We start from the raw sequence: 12,308 nt of genomic DNA, 5'->3' as shown, positions 1-12,308 counted from the left end.
TTTTAATATATGAGAATGGGGCCAAATGTGCCGTTTTATTCCCAAATTTTGTCTCTGAACTGCAAATTTTAATTTTAATCTGAGCAATATAGCTGAAATTCGAATTTTACCATTACATTTTTAATAAACAGTGAGAAATTTTGACTGAAAGCTTCAAAAGAAATTAGGAATAATACGCTTTTATTCTATTTCAAGAAGAAAATTATTTTACTTGGTTTAGTGTTTAAATGGCTACCTTTCAAAGGAGTTTAGAGGACAACAATTTTTTCCAACAGCAAATTTTAATTGCAATTGATTTGCTTGAAGCTGAAAAAAACCGCACCACGTTCTCAATATATTTACAATTTTTCACTCAAAATAATTCTCTTTTGAAAATGCGCGAGAAAAATTCAAATTTGAAATAAATTTTTCACCGAGAAACTTATAATCTACACTTAAAAATTTGCCGTATATCTGAAATCTTCATTCATTTCAAAAGTAGGCATTGAAACATTAAACCGAAATCAAATTCGAAAAAAATAATGTTTTGGCATTGGAATTTATAATATTTCAGTCAAAAGCATTCTCTATTGAAAATTGGATGATATAATTATAATTATAAAAAAATCAATATACAAATTTGAAACTTTGAAAAATTCGAATCCGAAGTAAATTTATCAGCTAGAATCGCAGGTTTAAAAAAATCGGTATCTTTTGAAAATATCGATCTATTTGAAAAGAAGCCATCGAAACACCCTTTTTCTGGAATCTGATTTCGGTTCAATGATTCAATCGCTACTTTTCAAATTAGTCAACATTTTAGATATTTACATATTTTACATATTTTAGATACAGCTTGAAGCTGGAGAAAAACCGTACCACGTTCTTAATATATTTAAAATGTTTCAGTCAAAATAATTCTCTATTGAAAATGCGCTGGAAATGAGGAAGCAAAAATAGCAAGTGTGTTATCTAGTTAATTCAATGTTACCAGCTGGTAATGAAATCAATGACTAATTTGCAATTTAAAATGGCATTGACGAAATTTTACATACATATTTGCAGATTTTGATGCATTTGAAACTCTATAATAAAACAGCCCGAACATTTTAAATTGAAAAACAAATAGCTTATTCCTCCTGATTTTACGACCATATCAGATTTCATTCCTGTAAATCGTTATATTCCGGCAGCCAATTGCAAAATAAATCATCAGTCAGTTTGCCTAAAACAAAAAGCCCACGATGAAAATGCGATCTTATTAAACTTAACGATGAAGTTGCTGGTGGACGAATGCATGCATACCCAATCATGAGAACGCTCTTTTCGAGAGTCGTTTTTTCGAAAAGTTATTAATTAAATTTAATGATGGTGAGTTCTAAATATCCAAACGTCTTTAGTGTAAACATGACAAATCTGTGATTATACCGACCCCACATTTAACAACAGAGGCGGGCCGAAGGAAAGGCTCCCTGCCGCGTCCAAAATTAGTTCAATGGTGTCCTGCTGGCTGAGAACCCAGAGCGCCTATTAAATACAAACTCACATATTGTTTCAAATTTACGCGGCTTCTTTTGTAGCCGAAAATATTTAATGGTCGTTCGAAATTTTAATTTAATTAAGTTTTCATTACTATGGAAAAGTTACCTCCATTCTATTTAATTGACATTTCAAATCAACCAGAATAGTTTAATGGTTCGAGCTGAGCCAACTCACCCCCACTCCAACAACCCAGCACAATGTAAATAAAAAATGGAACATTTAATAACTAAATTACCAATAAATAATAAAATGCCTTAATATCACCAAACGAATTCCAATTAGCACGAAACTACTCCTAATGAAACCAACATTAATTAATTCTCGACATATTTCAATTAATACTGGAAACGAAATTGCATAAACAAATAATTTGTTGTTTTAATTAAAAATTGCATATTTTAAGTAGGGAATATTAATGGTTTCTTATAATTATCTACTTGTTGATGTTGAGATATTAAAGCGGCCGCTCATTCAAATGCAGCGAAAATAGTCTCATGGTTCTATTGTTGGACTTTGCAGCAAATGTGAGCAAAGACGCTGCCAGTACCAAGCACCTCCAGTGCTTTGACGTAAATTTGTCCTTACAAATTCTTCACAAATAATTTTTTTAAATTGTTGAATTTACTTGCATTTACATGCCAGATGATAGTGGCTCTTAGACAATATTACAAGCTTCCAATTGAATTATAAAATAAATAGTGTAGCTCTTAGTAATGCTAAAACTAAGATATACAAAAACTACCGAATCATTGAACGTACACCTTCTATTAGAAAACGATCGGTTTCGTAAGCGTGCTCTATAAGTAGAGACAATTTAAAATACTATGCAGATTGTGACAAAACATTTGAGGAAACCAGCTGTGCAAGTGTTTAAAAGCGTTTGTAATTGTTGTGAGATAATCAACATGAAAGTTGGTTTCAAAAGTTCTGTAAACATTAAAAAAAAATGTAAAATATAGCGAGGCAATAGCAAAATGCATTTACCACCAAATAATTACAGCTTTTGGCCATGAGATTATTCACTTAATTAACCAACCCGTTTTGATATAAAAACTGCATTTGAACCCTTTGACGTCTGAACCACTCAAATGTATGTGAGCAAGATAGATTTTTTTGCACTTTTGAAGAAACTTCCTTCCATTCTGGAATATCGGTCTAGATTTTTGCTACTCAACATCATACCGCCTTAATAAGAAAAATAGATTATGTTTGATAATAGTAGAAATATTTTTATTACAATTCTTCAAAAAGCAGTGTGAATTTTTCCATATCTTGTTGATCAATAGAACCTGTTTTCGTCTAGCATGCGTAAAATAAGCGATTTCCAAACTTCTATCATTATCTCTATGTGTGATTTCTTGTAAAATTTGCGTAAATCAATAGTTTTAAGTGTCTCCACACAACATCTCTCCTTGTAGCCACCTTGAGCATAATTAATTTCTTCTAGTGGGCTCAATTTTAGAAATGTCGTTAGCGATTTTGTCCAATGAACAGTTTTCATTAATATTCATCATTATTTTCCAATATATAAAGCCGTTTAAACAGCACTGAGTTATCAATTCTGCGACTTTTGGTTCGATAGCAACTCCTAAGTGTTTCCCAACTACACGACTGAACATGAAGCTTGCTTGGTGTTTGGCTTTTTTGTTAGTTTTCTATGTAACTAACACAGAATCTCAACTTTCTCCAAGGGCTCGCCGACATTGTGGAGATAATCTCGTATCGTTGTTGCATAGTTTGTGTAACGGAATTTTTGGATCACCTTCGAAAAAAATTGGTAAGAATTGTATCTATTAGTTGCTATTCCCTATTATCTGTTGTTGTTTGTTCAAGTGCTATTCAAAAAGGCAATTTTCCAATACTTAGTGAACCCAAGCAGATTTTCTCCAATTTGAGACACATTCAAATTCACATTGTAGTCCTTCATTAGTAATTTATCCGAAACTTTATTAAAAATCAACAGTTTCACTTGAACTATTCTGCTCTTGAAAAAAACAAATTTGTTATATTGCCATTCACTCACTCACTGACTTGCATCTTCATCAACACCTCAGATCACCATCTTATTCAGGGATAAACATCGAGCCTCATTTTTTTAGTTTTCGATGTAATGAACTTCCCGAGAAAATACCAGGAAATTGAAAACGGAAACCGCCTGTCGGAAGATAGTACCGATATTGGTCTATCGTATTTCAACAAAAGAATATTTCCTCCTTTCTTCAGCAGAACCACCAGGGATCCTGGCGTGGTTGATGAGTGCTGCTACAAAGCCTGCACCAACGAGCAACTTCTTCAATATTGCGGAAAATAATCTGCCGTTCAATCCCGTCTACTTATAGTAAATGTACGATTTGTGTAGATATATACATTTAAATAAGATAAATTTGCAAAATGGCACAACAGTTGTTTTTTTTTCGGTTTTCGCTAGTGAATTACCCAAGGACAAGAAGACAGCAGCTAATTTAAATCAAGCGTGAAGATGTCAGATCTAGCCAAGGTTCAAGCTTTCTAATTGAACCTACAAAGTTTGCAAAACAACTAGGGATTTTAATTAGCACGATAATAATTCAATGCGCTCAATGGCGGAGCTTCAATTAATTGCCAAGTAAATTTTATATGATGCCGCAAGCAAGTAGTTAAACATTTTTCGAAGTTGGTAACCCGCATTTTACTGTCTCAACGGATCGGATTGGAAAAGCCGGCCCTTTATAGCATTTATGTGGCCATTAACGTTCAGGTGTAAAGGAAAGTGAACCATTCGACAGGCAAACATTTTGCAAATGTAATCTTCACGTCCATTAGAGCGGAGATACATTGAATAAAAAATTGAGGAATATCAACAGGAGCTTAAAGCTATCTTGAATGTTTTTTTTTGATGGGTTTTATGTAGGCGACGTAACAAATCGGTACTTTTCTATAATACACGTCGCCATAATTTTGGAGATACCGGACTGAAATAGACAGCAACAACTGATTGGTGTTGGCCCAACACATAAGGGAAGTTGTAATTGAGAAGTTTGTCTTTTTAAGGGTCTGGAAAGGATTTAAAAATGCATCGCATGGTCGCAGTTGATTAAGCTATTCGCATTTGGATAAGTCGAGTCGAGAGTGTTTTGTGAGTCGCCGCCTGTCGTGGCTCGTCTTTCTTTTTAAATTACACATAATGCTTGTTCAATTTTTTTCAATTTAATAATTGAAAATCTAGGTTCTAGTACAGACTTTGACTCGGCGGTAAAGTTTTCTGCAGAGAAAAAGAAGAAAACTGGCCGAATTAGTGGTGTTATGAAAGTTTTAAGTGCTACCACACATGAGTTTCGTCTGGACTCTAAGTGCAAACATTTTCACTGCGATTTGCAATAAAGGAAAACCAAGAATTTTCAAATGAAAATGAATATACCGAATTACGATTGATGTTTTTTAACTCAAAAAAGTTGAAATTTTACACAATGTTTCTTATGCGTATCCAGTTCGTTGCCTTCAGAGGAGTAACCTAATAATATGCAAGTGTGTATGAATGCATTTGCTACAATCCACAGAAATGCCAAAAAGTCGCGTTCAAAACATAATATAAAAATTAGCCTTTGAAGCCTTTGAAAGAAAAAAACATAGAATCTGAAAGTACGCAGTCCCTAAGGAAAAAACAACAAAAGTGATTGAGTCTATTAGATTCCCTGCAGGGTGCAAGTCTCACTACTCTCTGAAGAAGGGAAAGAAAATATGCCTCCCCGAAGCGCAAAATATTACGAAGTTAGCCGATGTGTAAATCAAAAAACCCTAAAAATCCTGTTTCATACATACGATAAATTTAGAAATATATTTAACTGAAAGTTTAACATTGGGCTTGAGTACCCGCGAAGGGCACTGTGCGACCTGTTCAAAGCTCAAATCGAAGATCTTGAAAACAAATCGGAAAAGAAACGAGAAGTAGAAGAAAAAGCAAAACTGCAGAAGTGATGTTTTTTTATGTAAATAAAAAAAAACAATTCAAACGAGAGAAGAATGCAAGCAAGGCTCCAAAACTATAACCCATTTTCCAGCAGCAGTAATTATCTAGTTTTTAGAAATGATTAAAAATATAATATCCGTCAATTATTTAGCTTTTTGGAACTCATATTGTGAAATACAAGCTAAACATTTTGCTTAAAAGTAAGTCGCATGGTTTTGCCCTCCTGGTCTTCAAATGTATTACTTTATCCTGCAAATTAAAATTTCAAGCGTTTTTTTATCCTAAGAAAATTTACTTAAGTGTCCTCGCTCCTTAAAGAGACCCAACAACTTTTCCAAAACAAAAATTGTTTTCAAAATTGGTTACAAAATATCTGTTTAAAGGATGGAAACATCAATCCGTTTCAGCAGACTGTAATAAGTTTGGAATTTTTTGTTTTTGCTTGAAAATAAAATTCAGGTTTTTCAGCATTTGCATTGAATTTGAGTATGCAAAGAAATTTGGCAAATAAAGCCCTTTTCGATAGATCGATTCAAGTACTATCTTTTAAGCAAGTTTCAAATTTTGTATCTCCAATACTTTCTACCCAGCTTCAAATTTGGTATGCTCAATGTTGAAGAATCAGAATATCGCCTTAAAAATTGACCATATCTCGTTCAATAAAATTTTATTACAGTAAAAAAATGTGTGGAAAGAAAGCGCTGAAATAATTGGTTCGTCACTTACTATCTTAAATGTATACCTACTGTGTAAGTTAAAGAAGCATAATTTAACTTTCCAGATGAAATGCAAAATTAAACAAAAAATGATTTGTAGTCCGAACTGTAATATTAATGACTGAAAAACATTGAATGAAATCAATAATTTATTTGCATAAAAAGTGCAAACAGTAAATTTTCCTTTAATCTATAAGACACCAGAAATTTAAAGATTTTGTGTCCTAATAGAATTTCCAGTAGAACTACGCAATTTTGAACAATTTATATGGGTATTTCGTAAACGACCACCGGTTGCAGCCAATTGAATATTAATTTTTCCATTTATCTGTGATATTATTTATTTTTAGTTGCCTTAATTTCTCGTATAATTGCGCACGCGATAAACACTCTCATTACCGCATTTTTTTTGATACTTAGAACGCAACCATTTTTTAATGGTCTCCCGATAACGAATTGCTGGCATATCAAAGCTGGATAAGGAATACATAATTAAAACAGAACAAAAGTTAAAGTAGTAAATTTATCGAAGCATTAGAATTCCCACTTCTCTCTAAATTCTCATAATTAACTCACAGTTTCAATAGGCAAAACTCATTTGTCTGGTTCAATATACTCATCATTTTTTTTATATTAACGCTCTAAAACAAGAGCTAAAGGTATTTGACTAAATTATCGCAATAATCGGACTAGGTATACATTCTTACAGGATCCATTAACTACACACTGAATTAATTAGTTTTCATATCGCTAATTATGTCCGTATTGAATATTCTTATTAACGTATTTAAAGCGAGTACATCGTTTATGATAATAACGGCCGCTAATTAACAATTTACAATTTTTTTAAAATAAAGGAAATGAATGATTAAAAACGACCAGGTGAGCCCATAAAGTGTTTAATGCGGGTTTGGAAACATGTTATTATTTATTATTAAATTGTAGCTCTTATGAAATGTTTATTTCATAAGCAATTAAAGGCTTAGGAATTTTAGTGCTTCTTTGGGAACAGCCATTACGATTGAATGGACAATGGGATTATGTTTCGAACGTAATTGGCCGTCATTTTTACACCAGCATATTTGCCACAATCGCGTTCCAAATAGCTATCTAAACGGTGTAAGTGACTTATTATCGGGGAACAATTCAATATAGAACGCTTTTTTGAGCCAATAGGTGCACATTAATTAATTATCCGACCTTCAATAAAAACCTTATTCATTTTGCTTATTTAATAACAACAGAAAGGTGTAATTTTGCTCAAGAAAAGGGTGTTCTGCAGTTAATCCACGTGACATTGGCCGAACAAGAACCAATTTCCTCCTTGTTTGATGAATTTTACACCACCCGGTATAATGCGGTTTTTTTTTAATATAGCTTAATTCCATCAACCTAGAACATTAAGTAGCTATATGAGGAAAATTATTTGCTTGCCAAGTAACATCATTATTTATCCACCTTAATGCCACGTACATAAATCAAAACTAAACGCAGCAACGCTATAAAATGGGTCTTAACACTTCTTTTGTACCAAACGTATTTCATTAATCATGTAGTTATTATGATTGATAAATGCCTCCTTTTGACCGTTTCGAAATTAACGTTGGATCGAGTGAAATATGCATAGAGTTTTGTAGCAAACATGCTACAAGATGAATTGTAACTTAGTCAATTTACATCTGGTGGCTTTTCGTAATTAGAACAATAAATTTTTACCTAAATGTTTTACTATATGAGTTTTTAACTCTTATGAGAGAAAGAGTGAGCGTTTATAGAAGCTTTTGCATTTCCAATATTTTAAGTAAAAATAGTGGAATTGATTTCCTTGCTAACAATTGTTGTACAAGCATGCACAAAAACGTGACCTTTGAAAATAGAGCAAGAAATTGCAACACAAAGATTAAATTTAAATGTATTATATTATGAAGCCAGAAAATACTAAGTTTCATACAAATATCGACATTATTTCAAAAATTACTTATAAAAACCGAAAATTAAAATAAATTTTTTATGTGAAAAATTTTTGAAGTACTAAGGATCCTAAGAAATAACCCATATAGTCTCAGATCTAAAGCATTATCAACAATTTTTTAATTTCGTTATCGTTTATTTCTACTTGCTTATTGTTGCTGGATGCTATTTTAGTTAACTGTTATTATGACTTTGGTAGAAATATGTTTCTCCTTAAGTGCAATATATCTGCTTTGCCCAAAATTGTTCACAAATTCACTTTGTTAAATTAAAAAAAAAAACAACAAAATAATTACAGTATCAACATACCCAAAAAAAAGAGTTTGCTAATTTAATTTAGTAAAGAGCCTGTTTTTATTCATGGTGAGAGCCCACGCCTTCCTGTACGCCTGATCTGAATCTCATAGATTTTTATTTCCGCCGAAACAAAAAAATCTCTACAAATTCAGAGTTGTGTGTCCAGTAAAAAAGAGTGCGCTCAAAATGGGCAAAAAGAGAGAAATAGAAACAAAATCCATTAAACTTCAGTTGCTTTTCGGAAAACTGAACTCAGTCAAGCTAAAAGAACTAAAGATTAGAGCTCATTCGTACCAGCTTTTTGCAAGCTGGCGCCCCATCATCCATTTTCTGCACCGATCAACAGAATAAACATGATTAAATAATAAGCCCTTCCGATGATTCATCCTTTACTTGGAAGTTCGAGATTTCAGCTTCTATTTTCTATCTCTGACCTGAACGAATCTAAATAAGGAGAAACTGAAGGCAAAATAATTATTATTAAACCATATTTCTTATTTGGTAAAACTTTCTCAAATAGCACTAATTTTTTTAACTGTTTTTATCCATCAATTGTAACGACTTGCAAAGCAAGTGCAGACACAAATTAAAGAAGTTTATATACGATCTGATAAAAGTGGCAAACATTGTGAGGAATTGAAGTTCTAAGAAAGACATTGTTTCTTGTCTAAAAGTTTGGACACTTCAAGACCTTGCAGCTTCATTCATTCTCAGTCTCCCCTAGTCAGTTTCGTTTGTTTATACTGTCCAATTAAAGCAGTTGTAAATATGAGTAGAAAAAAGCATGAAACACAATCCGAAATATGTTTGGTCGGATTGAGAGATAATCATCGACTAATAAGATAATCTGGCCTTTTAGCAGTCGATTAAGCCGCAGTTGGGTATATTGTCCGATCAAAATAAAGGAACCCCCGCCGGGTTCCAGAATAAAGTGCTGATCCACAAAAACAGCAATATCATTGACTAAATAAGACTGTTAATGCTCATGAGATAAAAGTATAATGGCTTGGAAACCGGCAATCACTCCAATCTCAATAACGCTGGGTAATCGGCAGCCAATTAATTGTTATCGATGCCATCAGTGGTATCGTTGACTGTATTCGATTAAGATGGGATATAATACATCTGAAAGAAATGTGCCCACTCACGCTCCTGGCGTTAACCAGTAGTGGTACTACCTGTAATTAGCTTTCCAATCCCTATCTTGCTATTATTTCTCCTTATTAAATTTATTCGTCTGACACCACTCAATGTAATAAAGAGGTTATTACTGCTACGAATCTGATAGTTAAGTTCGTGGATTATTTATGATTGCGTGCTGCAATGCATGGATGTAAAGATTACATACAAATAAATGTTGCTCAGAATTATTCTAATTTTTTTTGCCTTATATAGTCTGCAGTTTGAAACAAAGGGAGCAAAATAATCACAACGACACACTGATTCACAAATCAGTGAAATGAAATCAAATGTGTTCTCACTAAGCTGACAATAAATTACGCGTTTACTGCATTTCATAGGCGCGCTGGGCCTAACGCCAATGAAACAGAAATGGACCTATATTCGTTTTAATAAAAGAATATTTCAAAATTCTGTTTTACTCATTAAAGTCTTCTTACATCCAATAAACCTAAAGCCTAAGATTTAATTTCTTGTCGAAAATCCATCATACCAGACTCTGCTTCCACAATGTTATGCACATTTAACATTTTCAACAGAAACTCTGCTGATAAAAATTCGAATTACGCATTCTCTTTCACAAAGTGTAAACCTGCCTCCCTTGTAGTTGCTTAAAAAATGTAATTTATATATATAAATAAACTGTTATTTGTTTTCTCCTTTGTTTCTTCACTTTGATATATTTAGCTTGCGTTAGTTTGGATTACTTTCGAATCCGTTGAATCAAATCTCTTTATTACACATTTAATTTTCATATCTTTATTCTGCCGTTCTATTTTTCCGAGTTTTCTTCTCTTCTCATTTGTTAGCTTAATCATTTATTGTTAAGCAGCATGATTAGTGATTTATGAAAACATTCATTTTAAGGCACTGATTCCCGTCAATTTAGGGCAGTTTTATTGAAATTGTCCGTACTTGCAGACTCAAGTTTCGTCTACAAACAGTCAAAATTTTAAGTTGCTTGTTAACCTCAGAGTATAAGTTAGTTAGACCTTGCGGACCCAAGCCTACATGTACTTTTTATCTTAAAAATACCTGACGAATTGCCCTATGAAATATTGGACACGAAACAACCACCCGGCATATATTATTAGCCTACGAATTTTTGCATATTCACACGTAGTTGATAACAAAAAAATCAAATGTAAATTAATGATCTTCTGACAGTCATTAATCGACCTTTTTAGATAGTTTCTCACTGGAAATCCTTTGCAGATTAAAACATTTTTGCATGCCTCATTCACATATATCCTTTACGTAGTTCGATAACAAACCAGCAGCTGGTTTGTATTTACAATCATTTTCATCAGATTTCATTTCATCACATTCTCTTATAAACATTCTGCAAATTGTAAAAAATCATAGTCAAAAGTAAGCATCAGCCTTATTTCAAAATCGCTAGCTTTGTTCACGGTGTATATTTCAATATAATTTTCCGGTAACAGTGATGGACCGGAAACCATTTCTGTAGAATATGCAGTAAATGAAAGCAAAAAATGTGAAGCAATAAATTTAAATTAAATCAATTTTTTTGTTAGTAGTAGTTTAGTTAATTGATTTTATCGAACCAAACGTAGAACTTTCGATACGGACGACTGGGTAAAATTGCAAATTGTCTATGGCTGGCAACCACTTTAGTCAATTCCTACACATGTTATAGAACTAATGAAATCATCAAGTTAAAAATGGTGCGTCGAGATGACAAAAACATAGTAAGTTTCCTTTTCTTGGTAACCTGAAATGGACGTTTTAATGACACCATATTAACAGCGGCCTCAACATCGGCAAGATATCTTGTTAATGCAATTATCGGAATCACAACGCCAATTATTACGATCATAATTACTTAATCTATTTTAATTATGAGGCTGGAATGTTAAAAATCCTTTGTCGGTCTAAATTATTTACCGGGAAACTTCGGTGCAACATATTTCAGAAAAATATTGGAGACCGCTTGCGGTAATCAATATTAGGCGCAAGAAGTTTTTCTTGGAAGCGCATTGCGTGTAGTAAACGACATCCGACCATGTTGTGGAAATTATTTCTGCAATATATAAGTGTATGAATTAATTGTGCCTAAGGAATGCCAAGGAAATTACCGTCTTTTTTTACCAATACATAAAGTGTATCTACTTAAACACTGAAGTAATTCATTTAATTTTTTAAAATCCGGTTTGTATATAAACTGTACTATGAACATATATACAAAATTTTCTACGTTTCATATAAATTACGGGAAAATGATATAAAAATAGATGAAAAATTAAAAATTTAAATATTGCAATTGCATAAGTGCTCTAAATATGTATATGTATTATAATAGTAGCAAATTGTAATGTATATTTTCTTCAAAAATCCCGCTGCTGCTCGATTTACCCAATTTGCCACAGACAGGAAAAGTTCTACATTAACTCAGCATAAAGGAAAAATAATTTTACTCTGCAAGTTTTCATATAAAGAAAATATTCTGACCTTAATGGCGCTCTTTAGAATTTTCCAAGGAATACGATTATCCATTGGGTAGCTTGGGTTACGCTCCAAGAACTCGCTAAATCGTCTGAAGATGCCACGTAAAAGCATTCGTTAGCCATGTTTTTTTCCAACTTATTTTTCTTTATTTATTGGGGTAAACGGACAACGATTTATCTGAACAAGAAAATGTATAATTTTCCATTTTC

The 12,308-nt window shown here is 32.6% G+C and overlaps 1 protein-coding gene across 1 annotated transcript; it reads left to right on the top strand.

The window, feature by feature from the left end:
- Window positions 1–3,058: 3,058 nt before the first annotated feature.
- LOC109535797 (bombyxin B-9) lies at window positions 3,059–3,918 on the top strand. The gene is made up of 2 exons (XM_019901801.2): window positions 3,059–3,298; window positions 3,621–3,918. Exons 1-2 carry the CDS (start codon window positions 3,139–3,141, stop codon window positions 3,830–3,832), a joined length of 372 nt encoding a protein of 123 aa, XP_019757360.1. The 5' UTR covers window positions 3,059–3,138; the 3' UTR covers window positions 3,833–3,918.
- The last annotated feature ends 8,390 nt before the right edge of the window (window positions 3,919–12,308 follow it).

This window comes from Dendroctonus ponderosae, unplaced genomic scaffold, assembly GCF_020466585.1.
Source record: "Dendroctonus ponderosae isolate FM_Combo_2020 unplaced genomic scaffold, Dpon_F_20191213v2 Dpon_F_20191213_149, whole genome shotgun sequence".
In the NCBI taxonomy this organism is placed as follows: Eukaryota; Metazoa; Arthropoda; class Insecta; order Coleoptera; family Curculionidae; genus Dendroctonus; species Dendroctonus ponderosae.
The sequence above is the reverse complement of the archived record's forward strand: the minus strand, read 5'-3'. Positions and strand labels throughout refer to the sequence as shown.